Below are 22209 nucleotides of genomic sequence, written 5' to 3' on the forward strand. Positions count from 1 at the left end.
TATTCCTGAGGTCTACATACTTCACCAGGTTTCAGTTTTGGAGTTTCTGTATATTACAGTAATTACTTGAAGATAGTTGCCTAAATATCCACAGACAGTTGGAAAGAACGTTTTGGAATTAGGTACCAGCTTGATGGTACCACTGAAGCCTATCTACAATTAAAATCGTATATTTTCTGGCAGCAAGAGTTTATTTTAAAAATACATTTGCACAAAAATGTGCAAAAATGTGTAAAAACAAAGATTTTTGCTCAAATATTACATTGAAACTTTGAAATGACCTGCTCATATAAACATGCACCCATATGTAGATTAGTAAAATAAGTGTCTTGCTGAAATGTAAAGCCCAATTATGACATTTTCTTCTATGACTAAAGAAAACCAAATTTTCAGGATATGAATGTTTCTTAATTTAAGAAAAAAGTTTATAATAAAGGTTTCATTTTCAAATTTATGTCATTGCATCATCCATTCTTTGAAATATTGCGATAAATATTCATAAGGAAATGGACTTGCCCAAATCAGAATCATCTGGAGGTAAAAGCCGATTAAACCAAACATTTATTCTAGCTAGAGTTTTAACATCTATGTTCCATGTCTATGTAGGGTTATGTTTTTTTGAAGGGGAACATTCTTTTGCACAATTCAAAATATCCCTTTCAAAATGGATCTCTATGAAACTCTATTTTTAGAGAAGACGGTCCTTTTTAACTTATTATTCAACATTAACAATGTGTGCCATGTTTTTAAAGTGATTTTTTAATATAGCAAATATGCTAATCTCATATAGTTACAAAATGAAGTTTTACTTGCAACCATATTTTATTAACATCTTTGCCTGCAGAAGAAGTTTGATTTTAAGGATGAAAAGTGTATTTCCCTCTAAATTAACCAAAGGATAAATTTAAACTTGGCATTCTTATAATTAGAGTAATAGATCTTAGAATTTTATTACCCTACTGAAAGATCAAGTCTCCAGCACTAGTTAAAAAAAAAAGACTTTAAAAAATATATTTCAAGGAAATGATACATCAATTTAAAACTGAGAGAGAAAACTCATATTTTTTAAAATAAGGGAATTCCAAGGAAAAAATATACTGTGTTTAAAAACACTGGGATCTTTTAAAACAAAGACAATGTCTTATTCATTTCAAAAAATAATCCCATTGTCTCACACTGCTCCTAGATCACAGCAGTTATTCAATAGATGTCTGTTAAATAACAGAATTAATGAAAAATAAGAGATTAATTTATATATGTATCAGTGGATCACATCACAGTTCTTTGGCAGCAGAAAAGTTTCATAGATTTATAAGGCAGAATTAGAAAAGAATACACATTTTAAAACTATAATATATAATTCTGAAATAAGTTTTAGTATCCATTAAGGAAGATATAATATAGTTCAGTCATCTAGTGATAAGGCTGGATATCTTCTAGTTGTCAAGCTTATGCCTGAATAAGATAAATGCTCAGCAGGCAAACCATATTGCTAAATGAAAAGAATCAAGTGAGCCCTGATCACATAAGGAAAGACATGAGTGGTGGGAGAAATATAATTCTCCTCTTAGAATAAAGTATTTAGTTATTATCTGAACTGGAATGTATGTAAAATTCTTGGATACACAATCACCTTTCCATTCTAAGAGTTAACAAAGTAGATCACTGATACAGAAAACATAAAATGGTAGCCATCTTAATTTACATTTATACATATAAATATAACATGTGTATGTATTTGATGCCATAAGAACACCAACGATTTTAAATAAAACTATGAACCTAAAGACTTAAAGCCTGATTCCATTTAAAATAGTGCCATTTAAAATAAGTCTAACACCCTCATTTTGCCTGATTATCTCCTGTATCCCCCTGCAGTGGGATTAAGTAGAATTTGTATGCCATGTTATAATTCTTACAACAACTCCATGAGGTAACATCCATTCTATGTCCTCACTCTGCTCCATATCCTAATACCATATGAGGGACATCACATCTACAAGAGGTAGCGGTTTAAAAGAAATTATGCCACTTTGCCATACATTCTCTGTTAGATCAAATTTTTCCAAGCACAAAGAGTGAGTTTTCTTATCATCACTTGTTTTAAAGTCCTTTCTACCTACTGACCTACTGTCTATATAAGAAATTAGAACTAAATCAAAAGACAGATCCAAAAGCAATGGAACAGTACTGAGAGGGTAGTAAACATCAACAGGAAGTGAAAAATTAGTTTTTACAATGAGCCCACTGAAATTTGATTATATCTACTTTCTATTTAGTTGATAAAGTTAAAAAAATTACCAACAAATCCATACTACATTATACTTCAAATCCAAATCATTAATTTTATCTTGATTATTTCACCTACTCCAATATAAAGCAGTGATTTTGGACCCAAGATAATAAGAAAAGTTATTTTTCAGGTAATACTATCATTTGTGTTATATTTTCATTTGTTGGGACTCATGTTATGCCACCTACATACTCAAACATTCTAAACATTCATACTAAGACATTAAAATCTTACATATAAATGAACATATATTAATTTAGAATCAGAGAAATAATAAACAGAAAAAAAACTTGATTATTATGCTTCTGGCATAAATCTGATGAATCTCAGAAATATGATCCACACACTCCAAGGCATTTTAACTAGTAAGATTATATCATGGATGCCATTACTTCAATAGAGATGCTTTCTAGTCTATGGAATAATTGGAAGCAAACCCCAGCAGGTTTCAAATGGCTACAGCTGTGTTAAGTACTGACTAATAGGAATGATGTATAAGGTGAAAATCCCCAGACAAGAGGAGTTTCTATGGGCAATCCATGGGGATGTAAATTAATAATGAATACTGAAAGAAGCAAGATTGTTTTGAAACACAAAATGCAAATGAAAATGGTGAAATACTCAAAACGAAAGATGAAGCAGTTATACAAATGTGAAACAATAAGAATTAAAATCAAAAGAAAATATATAACATCCTATCTGCTATTCTCTGATGCTATTACAGAAGTCAACTTTTCAGAAATCCTAGATAATTCAAAAAGTGTTTTAATCTTAAAACAGATTAACAGAGATAACTTGTTTATTTAAAAGATACAAAATTCAATTATACATACATATAATATTTTGCATTATAGGTATATATAATCATTTTGCTATATACCAGAAACTAACACAACATTGTAAATAAATCAATTATACTTCAATATAATAAAATTTTTAAAAGGTATACAACACATTCAAAAAAACTACCAAAAATAAAATGGAGAGAACATTCATGAAGTGAAATTAGGCCCCTCTATTAGCGGTAAGTTGGCATCCTTGAGCAAAATAGGAGGAAAAACAGGTAGGTTTTTGGAGTGTCTGCTTACCTACAATGGGCCAGAAATTTACATGTACCCATGTGTGCACTCATTTAATCTCATCACAACCTTAGGGATTAGACCTGACTACATCCATTTTAGAGTAGAAAAGCAAAGGACAGTACATTCAAATTATGTGTTCAACATGACACATTTTTGAAATAGGAGTTTTTCAAGTCATTTTTTTTTTACTTCAAATATTAAACTACTTTTTGTAATAATCTCAATTTTTTCATGGGGAAAAGAAATTAAATAGGCCAAATAATCTCAAAGGTCCATTTTGAGTCTTGAGAAACTACACTGTGAGTTCTGTTAGACACTAAATTTATCCTTCTAAAATTAATATAGTAGCTAGACACCACTTATTCACTATTCAATTATTATTTTGCTGCTTTTTATAGAATTCATATGTGATTCTAGGGTGCTGTCTAGATGGCTCGAAAGTCTATTAAGGGAACTTTGATAATGACTTTTCTCCTCCTCCAAAATACACTGTCTCTATTAAGCAGATATCAAAGTGAAGCCATTGATCATTATTTAGAAGTAATCACTCAATTATCTAAGTATTCAAAGGTTTAAATAAAAATTCTGGATGAGGAGTCTTGGAAGAAAAGGAATCTTATCTTGTTTATGTTTATTCTTTCCTTTCTTATTATATTCTTTCATGAAAAAAGATGTTATGATGGGCAAGCACAGTGGTATGGAAGAAATGAGGGTAAAAATGGAAACCACAGATATCTCTAATTAAGTGATATGAGTGTATTTATGTATAGTAGAATCAGCAGGTTTTGTTTTAACTCTCTGCTTCTCTCTCCCTGATATATATTCAGAAATCATTAGTGAGTCAAGACACTGATGAATGATATAAAGATGTTAATAATATTTCACTGTTTAAAAAATCAAAATGTCAAAATTTAGAGTCTAAGAATGCTTACACCTGCTCATCTATAGGATGATAGGTTAGTTAGTCTTCACTGGACCTCCAGAAATATGAATGGAGGCATGCTAGTTTAGATCAAAATTTCTTAGATTAGGGAAGATGAGGCTTCTTTAGCCATCAACCTCCCGCAAAAACCTTCCCAAACCCTTAAACCTAACTAGAGATTTTGTCATCAAGTCCTAGCTGTTGCAGAGGGAAACAGGGACAGCAGTTGACACCAGACAATCAGAACTCTCCTCATATATACTTTACTCATTTGGTCCTCCATCATATGCTTACCACACTTTAAAGTCTAGGATTAGTTTACTGGGAAGTAATGCAGGAAGAACAATTTTGGGTGCAATGAATTGCCCTGTAATACAAGTTTTTTTAAATAAATGAGTTGCAGTTCTTTCCAACAAAAACAATGTCACTAACGAAGAAAATGTTTCAAACTTACATATGGCCTGAAAAGAGTATTTAACAGGTAAAAGTAGATATATATGAGGAAGAAATACCAGTGTGGAGGTAAGGTACTGGATTGGAAACAACAACTTTAGTTATGAGACCTGGGAAAAAAAAATACATTTTCTGTCTCTAGGTTTTTACATAAGTTGAATAAGAACAAATTTATGGTTGCTGAGGGGAACCATGGGGTGAGGGAAAATGAAGGAGCTTGGGATGAACATGTACACACTGCTATGTTTAAAATGATAACTAACAAGGACCTACAGTATAGCATATGGAACTCTGCTTAATGTTATGTGGCAGTCTGGATGGGAAGGGATTTGGCGGGGGAGAATGCATATGTGTATGTATGGCTGAATTCCTTTGCTGTTCACCTGAAACTATCACAACATTGTTTGTTATTAAAAGCTTAGAACAGGAAAAAAGAATGGTAAAGTCTTCTTTCTGTAGTTGTCACAGAGATTATCAATGGGAATACTCTGCATATATAAGGCATGATTCCAGCTGAATACTCTCATTAGGTCAATATTTATTGAAAGACTATGAAGTTCACTTCTTTAGGTACTGTTGTACCTGAAGGTACAGGTTTAGTCATGAAAATACAAAGGTAAATAAGACATTGTCTCTACTTTGAGGAACTTTCTTATTTTTTCCTTAAGTAAGAAGTTTTAAGTTATGATATACCAGTATTTGATTAACTGAGTTGCCATTTGAGATGGAAAGATTATGAGGAACCCGGGTTGTGTTCTGAACGATCCTAAATATACACCTGGGATTGACAGTGCATGGCTGGAGAGGCTGCTCAGCCCCACCAATAACAGATGGTCCTGCAGGAATAGTTTAAACCCTGAAGGGTGTTGTTCATAGTATCATCCCGAAGTCAATAACCCTTAGCTAAAGCAGAATTTAATTGTCTAAAACAGAGACTTTAAGTGTCAAAATGATTCTGCTTAATTATTACCATGTTTAAAAATCAATCAGTGAATTCAGCATATTTTGCCATCACTGCTTGGCAGATTTTGCTGTTAAGACCATGAATGAAAATTAGTTCATGTCAAACTAAAATATCCTAAATATTGTATCTGTTTTTACCATGATTTAATGCAATTTTGATACTCATTTCAATTTGCAGCAAGAAAATTATTTTCATAAAAATTCTAACACCAATTATGTTGGGAATTTGAATGTACTGAAACATTAATAAACTATACAGTTAAATTTAATATTATTTCTTAACTTTGAAAATGGTATCAGTATGAGAAACCCAATTTTGAAAATTTCAAAGGAAAAAACAGATTTACTATTTCTAGGAAGAAAGGACACACTGTGCATATTTTATTTGACCCTTTATGGATGTTCTAGAACAAAAATCCTGTTTGATTTTTTTTTTCTTTTTGGAGGGAAGATACACAGAAGTTAGCATCATTTAAAAATCTATCAAGTAACAAAGAAAACATTGTATAAGAGTTAACATAAGTGAATAAAGTCCACCTAGAGAATAACAAGAAATGAAACAAAGAAAAGGTGCCAGTCTAGGTGTGTTCACAGCTGACAAACAAGGAAGACTATTGTAATTCTAGGTTTCCAATGTGAAACTCAGTTCAATGACATGAATATATGACACAGGCAGGCATCAACTCACAGCTCAGAACTCACTCCATTTTGTCTCCATTTGTCACTTGCACCCCCTGCAAAAACTTCCCTGTGAATCTTAGGTAGCTGTGTATCTGAAAGTCCTCAACATGCAGCTGCTATCACACGGAGGCACAGATAGGTTGCAACCTCTGAATCCAAAAAAAGCACTAGTAGTTTTTTCCTCAAGAAAAGATCTACTAGGGAAATACTGTCAGCAGAAGACACTGTCTTCCTACAAAAGATATGTGTTCACTTTATACATCTTGTGTTTCCATGCTTCTCCTTAAGGTTTGTTTAATGAGGAAAGAAACCTCATTTACTGAATTGCAGTTGCTATTGTCTTGCACAAAAACTGTTTTGTTTTCAAAATCAATCATCTGTGCTGATTCTCAGCAAGTCCACTGTACCTACTGTGATCTGCACATGGATTATATACTTTTTCTAGTAGATAAAAATACAGGGTTTGTAAAATCATTAAAAAATAGGCATGGCTATTTCCACTGATTTTATATCTAATAGGACCAGTCAAAGACATTAAGCATTAAAGAACTGTGAGGCATTTTGCTGAACCCTGTCTTGAAGTAAATATATTTAAACCCATGTAAGTCTGGAATGAATTGCTGTTCTACAAATACACACTATTTACAAATGGAGCAAAGATGGAATTCTAAAAATACAATTTGAGAAATGATTCAACAGCTATTCCTTTGAGGATCAAAGCACTCAGTAGAAAGCCCTCTTCATTATGGTAATGTTACAGCTTTGTAGATACCTGGGGTTTTAATCTGATTTATGTTTAGAGGAGAGTATATACATACAATTGAGTTTCTCCTAGGAAAGAGAATGGCCAGACCATGGACAGCAGAGGTAACACAGGTAAATATATGTGGACCTGCAACATCTACCTTGAATAACCAGAATCATCACAGAGTAAATCTGTTCATTCTAAGGCATGTATTTGAGATTGTATTCTTTCAGACACATCTAGTGTTTCTGCATTTGGAAAAAATAGGCAAGACTAATTCCCTGGGCTACAAATCACTCTAATATGGAAGGAAACGTGTTAGCTAGTTGTATTACAAAGCCTTTACTTCACATTTAATAGGCACCTGCAATACCAGCATTATACAAAGCTCTCTACTTTGCAAATCTTTAAAACCCCACTTAATTTTCAGCACTGATTTCCTGCAATCTAAGAGCTTATGAAGGGTTCACTGTGTTCATACAGACCTATGCAAAATGTGCCAGAACTTCCCTGTCTGTGATGGCATTCATTTGGAGGTGAATCCCAAATTTCTATCACTGGCATGCTTATTTCCGACTAAAATAAATATTCTTAGAATGAAAGCTGAAGATTAGGAGGACAAAAAAGAGGCAAAGTAACTAGCACTGGAAAAGATATATGCAAATATCAGCTCAATGACAATTCTTCATACCATTTACAATTGAAGCTTAAAGACCCAAATACTCGGCAATCCATTAGTTTCTCAATATCCTGGAAGGGATTAGCGTATTTCTTAATCAACTGCTAAACAGACTGAAAAAGGCCAAAGCCTGGATATTAACAAAGCAGTGTAATACTAAAATGCAGAGATGGTCAGATAGAAAGACAAACTAAAGAAGAATATTAAAATAGAAGATATTATATAAACACAGTCAAACTGAACAAATTTCCATTCTTTCTTGCTGCTTGTATAATTACACATCTCTATATATTAATGAGTGGTAAGGCTATAATATACTCCTTGAAACACAGATAAATTAATTTCATATATTTTCTCAAGGAATTCCAGGATAATTAGTGTAAAATGACTAGAAAGAATCAATCAAAGGTGTCTCACAGATCTTGCCTGTGTATGTATCTTCATTACTCCCAGTTACAGAGGTGGTCCCAAGTCTATTATTTTAAATGTGATATGTATTTTTGTCACTAAAAACAATCAAACTATTAAAGATTGGAGGAAAATATTTTCACATGCCATTTAAATAATGGATAAGTATGTAAAAACAAATCTTTTAATGAATAACTTCAAGTTTTGAATGCCTTAAAGTTAAATATCAATATTATGTTTCAGAAAATTCCAATTCTGTCACTATTCTTTTCTATAAGCAACAAACTGCCTATAGGACAAATATGAGTGAGATAGATTATATATGGATTGTTTCTCCAGTTTATTTCTGCAATCATTCTTTACTATTAAGGAATGGGTAGTTGTTGAACATACTTAGAAATTTCACATTTTAATGAATCTTGGCTTAGGAAAAGAAAGAATATAAATAAAAATGAAAATGTCAATCATGGTAATATATCTATCTTATTCTATGTTTCTGATGACTGACAGCCCAATAGGTTTGTATTAAACAAAGGCAAAAAGCATGAGTTCCTTTTCAAGTGAAATGTTGGACAGATTTAATAGCTATCTGAAACAACTGATGAAATCAAACAGTGAAGTATATTTCCTTTCATATTGAGAGATCATATTTCTACATTTGGATTTGTTTCTGTGATCTGATATAAATTTTAGGGGAACTAACCAGTTGAAAGGTCATACCATATTAGCATTATTACTTATTGAACATGACACCTATGCCTCCAGATACTTAAAACTTTTGAAAAAGCATCTTGTTGACTTGCATTCTTAAATTCTCACAAATATTTCATCTGTGATTAGAGCCATATTTCAACAAACATGATATAAATTTTAGGGCACTGTTACGTAATAAATTCTGAGAAAGATTTTAAACATAAAATCAACTGTTAAGAAAGCAAAAACTTAAGAACACACATAAAATAATTCCTATTTAGTTTCCAACTACATGAAATATGATATTAACTGATTTGTTAATATTATCAAGGGTTGAATCTATAGTTTTGATAGAGGATTTCCCTTCAAGAAAACACCAAACTAAATTCAGAGAAAGCTCACTGCAAGGATTTTAAGTGAAAGTGGTAAACAATCCATGTTGTGCTTTTGACTGTTTTAACTGCATGCAAACTAAGAGCTCAACTCTGACAAAATCAAATTGAGAAAGTACTAAAAATGAGCCAAGCAGTTAACATGACCTCGAATCCTGCAAACCCCGGCCTAGTACTGCTGGATCGACACAAACACTGTAGCTTTTCCCATTTGGTGGTTTCTGCATTCCCACTCCCTAAAACCCCAAATTCAGACATCAAACAATCTAAATAATATATCAGAAATAACTAAGAAAACAGAAATTTTAAGAAGATAATTTAAAGGTCTCACTTTCCTACCTCAGTATTGTCACATAAAATAATTGAAAAATAATTCATGTATTTGCTATTTTTCATATTTGGGGCGCAATTTATCCATATCTCATATATGTCAATATGAAAATAAAACTTTGAGTGAGAATAATTCAGAACTGGTTATGAGGAAATATGATTTTAGATTTGAGCTTTTTATTAAATTTAAATTCTATTTTACTATTTCATGCATTATATTTTAATTTGTGCTATTTTGAGAAGATAAATTTTAGCGGGAAATATTTAACTATTAAGACTGTGCACATACCATAAGAATATGACATGTTAGTGCAATATTTACAAGGTAATTTTAATGATGCTAAAGCCTGTTCTGCGACACCATGAAGATGACTCATCTGAAGCCAAGGGAACATCAATTTAGAGTTTCTATATACAGAATCCATTGCAACAAAATATAAAAAGTAAGATAATAGAATATTCTAACTACTGAGATTATTTTCTCTATGTTAACAAATGTTCAATAATCAGTAGACATGTACATACTCAGTACAGTGGTAACTTTTTATTTTTATTCTCCTTAAGGTTATTAGCAACAAAAGCTAAAATATAACCAGAATTTTACACCCTATGTGTATCAAGCTTAAAAATATTAAATATTTGTCTTACAAAACCAAGAGGAAAGGTAGCCAGGCTGAATGGATGGCCCCTGCTCATTTCAAATTCTTGAATCAATATCCAAGAGGTCTGGGTGTCTTTTACTTTGTAACTGACTTCATGATCATATCACTTAGCCAAAGCAAAGGAGCAGAAACAAAAATCACAACAGATAACATTTTAATATAATTTGCATCTTCAGGAGCAATTTTTTTTCCGTGTACCACCTATATTTATCCCTCACAGAATACTGCCAAATTTAGTAGTTTAAAATATCTTAAAATTTTTGCTCGCTTCACACCAGTTAGCATTTGCTCCCTTCAGTTTCATTTTTATTTCTCACTCTTCTAAATAGCAGTTCTATAACTATCTTGTTCATTTTACATGACATAACACCATTTTAGCAGCGTTTGCAATGGGATTACTCAAAAATGAAAAGTAATCATAAAAGTAATATAGTATCTCTAAATGACTGGGAATAGAAGCAATTCTCTTTATGCTGTAAAAGTACATATATACACTTGAGTATGGCATGCAAATACATTTTCAATGTATAATTTCTTCAATATATACACAAATGTATATATGAGCAAATACTTACTCTACACTGTGAAAAGTTAAAGCAAGGATGTTTAAGCTCTAAACTAAGCATTTTATTTAGAAAATTAAATATGACTGTTTACCCAGAACCAAACTCACAGTGCAACTATTACAGATTGTTTTATTACCAGAATAAGTTGTCAAATGTAAATAGGTCACTTTTTTTCATTCTTTAACATTTTCATTTATACCTCCACAAAAAGCACACCAGGGCCAAGAAAATTAATTCTCCAAATGCTGTCAACCAGGTTGGGAAACAGCAATAAACAGCTTACTGTAAAGCCTCCAGCTACAATAAAACTGCTGTCAATAAGAGCTGAGAGTTGGACTGTGCAAAAACAGGTCCTTTCAAAATGATAATCTGAAAAGGAAAGAAGCTAATGGTTCTTGTCCTCATATGCTGAGGCAGTGTTCTCAAAGTGTGGGTGCCTGGATTAGCAACACCATTATCACCCTGGATCTTGTCAGCAGAGCAAGTATTCAGACTTGACCCCAGTGACACCGGACTAGAACCTCTGGGACCAAGGACGAACATGTTTTAAGAAACATTCCAGATGATCCCGAGACACTCTAAAATTTGAGAACTTAATACCATAATTTAAAAATCATATTCAATTAAGAAGATATTTTCCTTTTAGAGAAAATATATCAATGAGCTTTATCATTTAAAGTCCTACTAGAAATGATTTTGTTGTCATCCTCTCAAGCCTATGACAATGAATTTTGGTTATTTATGAATAAATATTAAGATATAATCTAGCTTTTTTTAAAAAAAGGACATTTTATTTAATCTGTGAATGCTAAGGGTACATCCAAAACTTCATAAAAAATAATTTGCATAAAATTCAGTGACAGATTTGTTATATTCAAGGAAAATGAAAGGTTAGTAAAATAGAGTGGATGAAGAATGTGGTTTATTATTGATTTATACGTTCTTTGCAAGGTCACATGAGGGAAAACAGCAAGAGAAAAAATGTCACACAACATAAGAATCAATGCACTATAAGCAAACTCATGGTATAAAAGTCAGACCATAGGTTTTCATTGTACAGATGAGACAAATTCATAATATTTAAATTTGGTAGTTCTTTGCTCAATAATCTTTCATTTTGCCCACACATCAACTAGCACCATAAAGTGAAAAGGTATTTCTGTTAACAGCAAACCTTTTCCACTCAACTAAAAATCTTCACAGATCCTACCTTAGTTTATAAATTCCTCTGAAAGCTTTTGCTATAATAAACCCTACTTTTTCAAAATTGTGTTATTTCAGGAGCACATTTTTATAAAAGCCACTAGTTGAAGGAGCCAAAAAAAGAATTTTTATTTTTTAACTTAACTAGAACATCTTCAATAACAGCCATATAGTTCAGTGAAAAAACAATTTAAAGGATAGTATATAATGTGTGTTCTTCATTCATAGAAAATATGCCTCTTTTATACTAAAATTGTACATATTGCTATCACCATCACCTGTCCTTACTTCCATAAATACTCTTTTTCTCCAACATTGCAATTTTTCTTTCTCAGCATGAAAACTTCTAAAAGGCGTAAATAACCAAAGCCATTTCAATAGCTCTTTACCATAATAGTGAATTATAGCTACATTTGAACACTGAAATGCCTACAAGGAGAACTGCACAGTGACGCAGGGTCTCAAGGAATGTCTAAAATGCACTTTAGTTCCAGTTAAGAGAATTATTCAGCATTCTATTTCAAAGATTACATCACACCAACAAATTTCCTTATGACTGACTAAACCTCGACGAAAGATCTTTCTCATACCTTAACATTTATGTCACTGAACTATATCTGTATGTCACAGTACTATATATAGATCCAATTTGGGGAAGAAATCAGAAAAAGTGGGTCTATAAAACAATGCTCATAATACCCACCACACTTAACATGAAAAGAAAATGATGTGGGAATAACTTCAGCATGTTTCTCTGGGAAACAAATTTCAGATTTTATATGAAAAGTTTTAACTCATGTTACAGTTTTAGGATATTGTGCAAATCCTAAATTATCATCAGTATTTTGTGGTAACCTTACCCACCCATTGAAAATAAATAATAAAAAGCCATATTTTCTTTTCACTGAAATAGCAACTTTATATTTAAATCCATTTAGTTTCATAAATTACTTTTCTCACCATGATTAACTATTTAGCTACATTTACAAACCTCTACTAAACTCAGAAATGTTCTTAATTTTAAAACATCAAACCTCTTTTAAAAAGCTGATGAAATTAACATGAAAATAACTCATTCCAAATTCTATGTCTATCGAATAACATCATATTCTCTAGAACCTTCGTACTGACTTAATTCCTTTCATCCTGTACATTCAAGATCTAAGTATATGTGCTTTCTAAATCCTCTAGATATTTAACCTTTCAAGAAATGGAAATTTAAGTTGTAAAATCATAGGCATTATCCTTAACGCTCTGAAGTATCTCTGATTCATTGTCAAAATTATTTCAATAAATATCTTACTACCATGAAACCTTAAAGTCACTGCAGAGCAACAAACTCTGGATGGTGAGAGACAAATAGAGTTTCAGTAGAACATTCTCACCCATCCCTCCCCCACAAGGGAAAAAATAAGAAAAACTCTTGAGTTTTCAAACACTAAGCAATGACTGTCAATACTCTGTCCAAATTTTATTTTGCTTTACTTGATTCTCTGAAATCTGTATGTTCCTTAACTTTTAACAAATTCAGATGGGTCATCACCATAGGTGGACTCAATACCAACAAAGACAGAACTTGGATTACGAAGTCATAGAAAGTTGGTGTGTTGAGAACTGATCACAAAAGAGCAAGCAAATGAACTTAAATGCTAGTTGCTCCAGAACAACTATCATTAAATAAAAGGTATCTTTGGCTATAGCACCAGATTGATCTTTCCTTCCCCCTTTACTTGCTACTGCGGGATTGGAGTTAGGCCAACACAAGCGACATGATACCCTAGTGCCATCTACAGGCTATTATTGACACTCAAATTTCATGGCAACAGACAAGCACCAGTGAAATAAATTAGACAGCGCTGTATTTAAATCTTTATTAACAAGGAATTATTAGACCTAAGAAAAACTAATTCTGGATTTGGTTGAAATATGAGTTTCTCAGCCTATTAATCCCTCTTCACATGTCATATTTCACAGTTTAAAATGAGTTATGACAGATCACTTATGCATTACTGAGATGAGAGAATATTTACAATGGATTTATTCTTTTATGTATAAATCACTTCTAACAGGGAGAAAGTATTCTTTCCTTCTTTCTTTCTGTTTTTGAAAGAGTACTTTGGCCATTGTGGACAATCTGCAATCCTGTCTATTCAACCTGCAATTTACTATATTACAATAAAATCATCTGAAATCAAAGAGAAGACTTCCTATATGGCTTAGCTGCAATCTACCAACAATCATGTGCTTCACAGCTGATGTACATTTAATATTCTACTATATTTTTAGAGACTAAAAAAAATTAACCCCTTTAGCAACCACAGCTCCAACATAATTATAGTCAGACCTTCAAAAGTCATTTAAAACTTGAGATTTGAAGGTGACTTTTGAGATCAAAAGGTAATGTGAAAATCTTGAAGTAGTCAATTTGGAAACCCCAGGAGCAGAATTTGGCATATCAGGACAGGTTTTCTTCTTCAGCAAACATTATCTTGGGACATTTTGGAATAATTTCCTCTTTTCATCTTTTGCCATTTGAAGGAAACTGGGAGGTTAAATAATTTTCAGAACTCAGAAATTTCAAAGCTGTTCTAAAAATTCTTGACTGAGCCCCAGAGGAATAGAAAAGGGGTCAAGTTTTTTTTTTCCCTCTTTATAACTAAAGTTAGACCAAAACAAGAGACACACTGGCACGTTAATACTGGTTGACTGGGCACTTGTATGCAGTACTTATAGACCAGTAAAAGTGCTCATTTACCTGTCTGGTGTGTAAGGGGCCCTTTGTCTTGAAGCCTCCTTGGGAACTGCACTCTGAGGCACTGAAGTGATCTGAACTAGTGGAAGAGCGTTTGGAAAGGGTGTCACAACCCCCGACAAAGGTGTTGTCCAATGGGAGCTCCTGAATCACGTGATGCTTTTTCACCGAAACTGGAGTGTCTGGTTTAAGATGGAAAGCGGGCTGTGGAGAAGCGGATTTGTAGTGCTTGGCCAGGTCAGGGCTGTTAGGCTTGAAGGTGGTTGGAGGTGCCGGGCCCCAGTCAAATCTTCCTATGCTTTGCTCCTCCAACTCAGCCGGCAGGCTTATTGTCCCATTGATAGGTTCGTGAACTGCATCATCGGGTTTGGACTCTTCGATGGTAACAAAGTTCAAAAGAGAGCTCTTGGGAGATTTTCTTTTCTTCCTTTTCTTTTTCTTGTTTTGTTTGTTCTCCTGGTTTGGGGACATCCATTCGGCACCTTGCTTGCTCCTTTGAGCTGCTTTGAATCTTGATGCATGGCGACAGCGCACCAGAACAGTGACAAAGATCACGACGATGACCACCATGGCACCTGCGACGATGGCGATCATGATGGTCAGATAGTCCTCGTTTTGATAGGGTTGGCTGCTATCCCCTATGTTTCTGTCCAATGGGGTCTCCATAGTCCTGCGAATCAAGTCATAGATATAGGAAGCATTGCCAGCAGTGTCATTAACATAAAGGAAAACAAGCACAAGTGTGTGTAGAGACTTAGGGTATCCCAAGTCACTTATGTTGACTACCAATCGGTGCAAGCCCACATCAGTTGGTGCTGGTTTTTCTTCCAGGGTGATGTTACCTGTTACTGGATCAATCCGAAACAAGCCTTTGTTGTTACCACTCACAATTGTATACTTAAGTTCAGCATTCATCCCAGTGTCAATATCCACTGCAAAAACTTCTGCTACCACTGAGCCAGGAATGGCTGAGAGAGGCACCAACTTAAAAGAAGTATTAGAAGGTGGTGAAATGACAACAGGACTATTGTCATTGACATCCATGACATTTATAGTTACTTTTGCAGTAGAGGAACGGGGTGGTTGTCCCCCATCAGTGGCTTTGACATCAAAAGTGTAGGAACTCTGCTGCTCTCTGTCAAATGAGACATTTGACTTTATGACTCCAGAATAGGGATCCAACACAAAATTATCATTGTCATTTAGAATGGAAAGAGTCACAGCTTTATTCTCTCCAGCATCTGCATCTGTGACTGTGATTACCCCCACAGTACTATACTTTGGCAGATTCTCAGACACAAAAAATTGAAAATGATTATGAGTAAACTTGGGGCTATTGTCATTCTCATCCAGAACAGTAACTATCACAGCCGCTTGACTTTGAAGGGGAGGGGTCCCATTGTCCCTGGCAGTTACTGTAAAAATGAATCTTTCTTGTTCTTCTCTGTCAAAGACCCTAGAGGCTGTCAAAACTCCTGTCTTTCGGTCCAGATCAAAGAAGGAGGCATTCGGTCCAAGCTGATAAACAATATCTGCATTTTTCCCACTGTCCTCATCTGTGGCACTAATAGTTGTTAAGTATAACCCACGTCGGTTGTTTTCAGAAACTGACAGCTCAATTACAGGCTGGTTGAAAATTGGTGGGTTGTCATTTTCATCCTCAAGCTTAACTCTTACCAGAGCAGTCTGATTTAAACTGGGCTTCCCAGAATCAGAGGCAACGATTTTAAAGCTGAATTCTTTGGTGCCCTCATAGTCCAACAAAGAGGAGGTCTCTAACAAATATTGGTTGTCATATACTGCCTTCAAATGAAATGGGACCTCTCTTTCAATAAAACAGATCACTTTGCCATTCACATCTGTGTCCTTATCTGAAACTGTAATTAGGGCAATTTTTGTATTGACAGGATCTTTCTCAGACAAATACACGGTGCCATTGATGGGACTTATAATGTACCTGAGGTCTATGTTCGGAGGGTTATCATTTACATCAGTGACATTGATGGTAACCGTTGCTCTAGCAGGAGTAGAGCTGCCATCACTAGCCAGTACTGTCACTTTGTGAATAGCCGTCTCCTCTCGGTCTAAGGACCTCTGAACTGTAATCAGCCCAGTAGTATTATTTAAAGCAAAGAGTCTTTTGGTTGCAGGCGCGACCTGGGCACCAAAAATGTACCGGATTTCAGCATTACTGCCTATATCTGCATCAGTGGCATGGAGCTGAATTACAGAGGTGCCCACGGGAGCATTCTCTGGAATGTGCACCTCCACCTGACCCTCTTTAAACACTGGCTTGTTGTCATTTACATCACTTACTGTGACCTGCAGGATGGCAGTGCTGGACTTTTGTGGGGTGCCTCCATCCTCTACTTTGATTTTCATCACATAGGTATCTTTCTGTTCTCTGTCCAAGTTTTGCTGAACAATCAATTGCGGCCACTTTTCTCCTTCCGGAGTTTCCACGATATCCAGTCCAAAAACACTCTGCCCATTTAACAATTCATAATGCTGTACACCATTGAAGCCTGTGTCAGGATCTGTTGCTGATGGAATTGGAAAGCGGCTGTTGATCAAAGTGTTTTCTGGGATGGAAATATTGATGACAGGAGATGGAAACATGGGGGCATTATCATTGGTATCCTTGACAATTATTTTTATTTTGATCAGCCTGAAAAAATCATTGGGGAGGATCACCACCTCCAGTTCAAAGAAACACTCATTCTCCTCAGCGTAAGAGGCTCCAGCACAGAGTTTTTCTCTGTCTATTCTATTGGAGGTTGTGAAAATTTCCCCAGTGCTACTGGATACTTTCACCAGAGGGGCATCCCCAGCTTTAGAAACCAGTCTGTAGACAAGGCTGGCGCTGGTCCCTGTGGCAGCATTGATGTGAGAAATGTTCAGATCCTTTGGTATGTTTCCTATGGGTACATTTTCAGGCAATTCCTCTCTAATAGTGTAAATAAGTTCTTGAGCTATTGCGGAATCCAGCCTTAAACAGGCAATCAGAGCAGCCAACAGGTAAAAATCCCTCAGGTCCATGATAATGTATTTATTTTCTTTTTCCTGGATTTAGGGTTTAAAGGTCTCCACTGAGGAATGAGGCACAAATTGCAAAAGGAAGCGTGCATGGACTGGAGGATGCATTACATCTCATCGCTTATTTGGAGACAGCCACTGTCAACACAATCGTATAGACAATATTATTCTTCAGTAAACAAAAGCACACAGTCACGAAATATCACAACACATTTTTCCACTGCATATTAGTAAACATGGCAGTTTGCTCTGCCACTGTTTGCAAGTTAACTCTGTGAATAAAAACACCAAATATCCCCTGCTTGCTGCATTTGCCCAGAGAAAATAAAATCATCTACTTTTGAATTAAGGGCAGCTGCTATTTTTACCTGCATTCACCCACACTGTTGTAGGACACTGTTTAATTCAAAACATGCGTCCTTGGTTTCCTCTTCCCCTCCCCCCTCTTACCCGTCTCTGGGCTTCTAACCCACCTCCCTTAGTTTTTTCAGGAGCTAGTGAAAAACACCAAGTATTTAGCTATGGTTCCTGCTAATTGCTTTGTCACATGTCAGATGTGATGTGTTTTCTTCTCTGCCACACTGAGTCATCTCTTTCTTCTAAACAGACTATCTTTTTTTCTTTCCGCCCAGTTTTTCAGCTGCCTTCTGAATAAATTTTACTGGGAAGCAAGCATTCGGACATGCTGCAGCATCAGAAGCAGTAGTCACCGGCCACTACATAACCTCATTGCCTAAAAGCACAATACCAAGACCTTCAGTTTACCCAGACCTTGCTCCCATTTCTCCATGTTGCTAAATTATCCCCATTAGAATTAATAAACACATTAAAACTTTTAGAATACATATAATAACATAGGATTCCTTATCCTAGAGGTGGAAAAGAGTGCCAAGACATAAGCGAAACGCAGCTAACATTTCCATGTAACTGCACAAAAATTTCTACTGAGCATAAAAGAGGAAAGGAAAAAAAAATGCAGTTCTTAACCCCATCTCCGTTTATAGTATTACTAACGTCTGCCACACATAAATACTGAGAGTCAATAATGCAGGTAGAAAGCCTTTTGCTTCGATGCCCTCCTAACTGCAATTTAAACGGGTGCAAGCCTCCAGGCAGCTACCTACTTGAGTAGAACTGGTCAGTTTCCAGGCTCTAATCTTATCTGCATTAGGCTGCACGGTAGCTGATGCCTGCGATTAGTTCCGGCAGAGTGATGCAGGTAGGGATGCAGATACAGCCTAGTAGGTGAGCTCTGCCCCAACCGTCTACCCAGTTATAAACATCACTCGTCTACACCGAGGACATATCTAAACACAAAATTTACAATTGTGCATGCGAAACTTTACACTTACGTTAGTTGCCTCAACCTTTCCCCTTTCCCGGTATGCTGCAGTTAGGAATGAGCTGTTCCAACACATAGAAAGCCATGCATCTGGTAGCACCAGTTTGGGGAGAAATCAGAAGCAGCAAAACGTTTCCTCCTTGTAAAATGTGTTGCTTCGGGCTGGCAAATTAGCAACTCCAGAGAACAAATTCACAGATTTGTCGTTAGTCATTCTCTCCACATTTCGTCTCTATTACCCACGGGGTCTGAGCTCTCCTGGTATTTAACACACACACTACATCCAGTTGCACTTCTTCAGCTCAGGGGTATTTTCCACAGCATCAAGTATACCATTTCCCTCCGATGTCAGTACTGCTTAAGTCTCTAACTTCTTGTAGGAAACGTCAGACTTGGGGTGATGGTGAGTCTCTGGGTGCTCTCCGGGGTGACAGTGGCCCGAAAAATTCCTAATTGGTTATTTCTTGCGTGCTTCTGAGACTCTAGGGCGCTCCTTCCTGTCTGGCACGCTCTCCCTCTCTCCCTTTGCCTCTGCCCCTCTCTCCTTCTCCCTCTCCTCTCTCTGAACTGAATTTCTTGATATAACTCTCAATAAGCCCAGAGGGAGGGCGTGACGGCCGAAGCCCCGCCTCCGTCCCCTGATTGGCCCGAATCTTGCGGTGAGGGCGCCCGCAGCCGGGAGAGGAACAAGGCGCTGACTGTCTCCCAGCCTCCCTTCCCCAATGCCCCCTCGGCAGCCGCGAAAACCCGGAGACTCGATCCTGGCTGCGCGAGAGCGGGTTTCCATGAGGCGCACTGAGCATGCTCAGCAGGGTCTGGCCCGGGAGGGAAGTGGCGGCGCTCCCGAGGCCCGAGCGGACGCGGCTCTCATGAGCACTGCGGAGCCGGCGGCTGGTCTGGGCAGCCGGCTGGTCTGGGCAGCCTGCGGCCGAGTCTCGGCGGTCGCCCGAATAGGGGCGGCACCGGAGGCAGGCGGGGCGTGCGAATGCCGATCCGAGAGCCTCCGGAGGCGGTTCAGCTGCGGGCGCACATGCCACAGTTCTCTTTGCTAAAAGGGGGGACCGGAATGCACTGATGGGAAAGAGTTCTTCCGGGCTCCGAGGCGGAGCACCGGCCAGCACATCTCCGGAGCGCGTTAGAAGGACTACACTCACGGTGCTGCAACTAAAGGCTTTTCCTGGCAGGGACCTTGGCCAGAAGGGCAGAGAGGGCGGCTTGGAAAGGTCGGGACAAAGGATATTCGAATCTCAATCAAAACAGTAAAGAAAATTAATCTGAGCACTCCCTTCGTGTAGGGTGATGGAAGCTGCCAGGAGAAAGGGAAAATGACAGCCTCTGGGATCCCCTAGACAGCCTGAGGCCAGTCTGCCGTGCGGAGCATGAACGGGCCGCGGCAGCCGATCCAGGCTGGGCTTGCACTTCTGCTCCCGCCGCGCCCAGAACCTGTGAACCCGAGCTCTCCCGGACGCGCGGCCGTGGCAAAAGCCGCTTCAGCTCACCTAGCTGCAAACTTTGGTCGCGAAACGCTGGGAGTCCCGTCCAGCGGGACTCCCCAAGCTGTGGAACGTTTCTCTCCCCTCCACTGTCTGCTGATTCCAACTTGACATGTACAGTAGTACTTGTCTTTCCCTGTGGTTTTTCTGACTCCTGTTCCGTCGTCGAGTATCCTGACGCATTTATTTTCATGTAAAAGCGGGATAGAGGGACTCTCGAAAGAATTAGCCTTATTCCTTAAATATTGGCCCCGAAAGCACTGTCCATATTTGACTGAACGTTTAAAATTGGTAAACCACGAATATTTGTACCTACGACGCCAGATACCTCAGTAAAGTTTGAGGCATTAATAACAGTTCACTTCGAACAATATATATATATATAATATATAATATATATATATATTTTTGCATGACCTGTAAAGGTTGTTTGAGAAGGCCTTAATGCATGACTGAATAACTTGTACTACCTAACAGGGAGGAAAAGGGCATTTATTTTAAACCTCCGTGTTCCCTATTCTGTACTGGGCTAAAGATGGCTTGAAGGCTCTCACGTAGTTCTGCACTGTGATGGCGTGTTAGGGAACATCTTTTGTTTTTGAATACAATGGCTTTCCTTTTAAAATATGAACACTTATTTTTACCTAATTAAAAGTAAAAAAAAAAAAAAAACACTAAGCAAACCTACCAAACTTAGAAATTGTGTAAATAATTCCATTATTTGACTAATTTTGACACTGCAATTTCCTCACATCTATGAAAATTTGTTTTTTATTCAAACTTTTCCTCAGATGGAATATTCGCAGTAAAAGTACAGGGCCCTCAGAGGCCTCTGTAAAACACATTAACTCCATCTATGTGAAGTATAAACACGAATCTAGCAGACCACAGATTGATACTATTTTAAAATGGCTAAACAAATCTAGCAGTATTTTGAATGATTAGGAAAAAGGCTTGCTTAAGTATCTAAAAAGTCAAAACGAAAATATTACCTCATACAATAACACCAGTGATTTAAAGGAATATTCTTTTATTTTACCACAGTGAGTGATCATTTTGCCATTCATGGAATCAACAATTAGAGCTAGTGCTTTGTTCCAATTGTCACATATTTGATGCTCTGAACTAGTTTAAAATAAATGAACCATCATTCTGATACATTTACAATAAACACTGTAGCACGGCCACTTTCCAGTCCATTTATGAAACATCAGTTATCTCACATTCTCATTCCAATCATACTGTAGTCATTTCAAAGTCACAACACATATCTTAGCCATAATTATTAAACATATTCACAAAGTGGAAATGTTTCTATTTGCTGAGGGGTAGCTTTACTTGTAGTCAGGACCTTTTATTACCCTATGCTTGTGAATGAAATCTTAGCATGAATACAGATGAAGGTTAAGGAAGAGAAAAGAAATCATCACATGATAAAACTTATGAGCAGGAGACTTCAATTAACAGAAACCACAGGGCATACCCCCCAAATGAAGTACATGTAGATCTTTTCA

General features: G+C 36.4%; 1 protein-coding gene across 2 annotated transcripts in view; it reads right to left on the bottom strand.

Moving 5' to 3' along the window:
* Positions 1-20399, bottom strand: part of PCDH9 (protocadherin 9) — a 1149603-nt gene extending 1129204 nt beyond the window's left edge. The window contains exons 1-2 of one of the 2 annotated variants that reach the window (XM_040266853.1): positions 19213-20399; positions 14828-17998 (exon numbers count right to left, since the gene is read on the bottom strand). In XM_040266853.1, coding sequence (XP_040122787.1) covers positions 14828-17863 — 3036 coding nt within the window. In that variant the 5' untranslated portion in view covers positions 17864-17998; positions 19213-20399. The remainder of the gene's footprint in view (positions 1-14827; positions 17999-19212) is intronic. The other variant, XM_040266855.1, reaches the window with a different exon arrangement.
* Positions 20400-22209: the final 1810 nt, after the last annotated feature.

The sequence above is a fragment of the Oryx dammah genome, unplaced genomic scaffold (assembly GCF_014754425.2).
Source record: "Oryx dammah isolate SB20612 unplaced genomic scaffold, SCBI_Odam_1.1 HiC_scaffold_24, whole genome shotgun sequence".
In the NCBI taxonomy this organism is placed as follows: Eukaryota; Metazoa; Chordata; class Mammalia; order Artiodactyla; family Bovidae; genus Oryx; species Oryx dammah.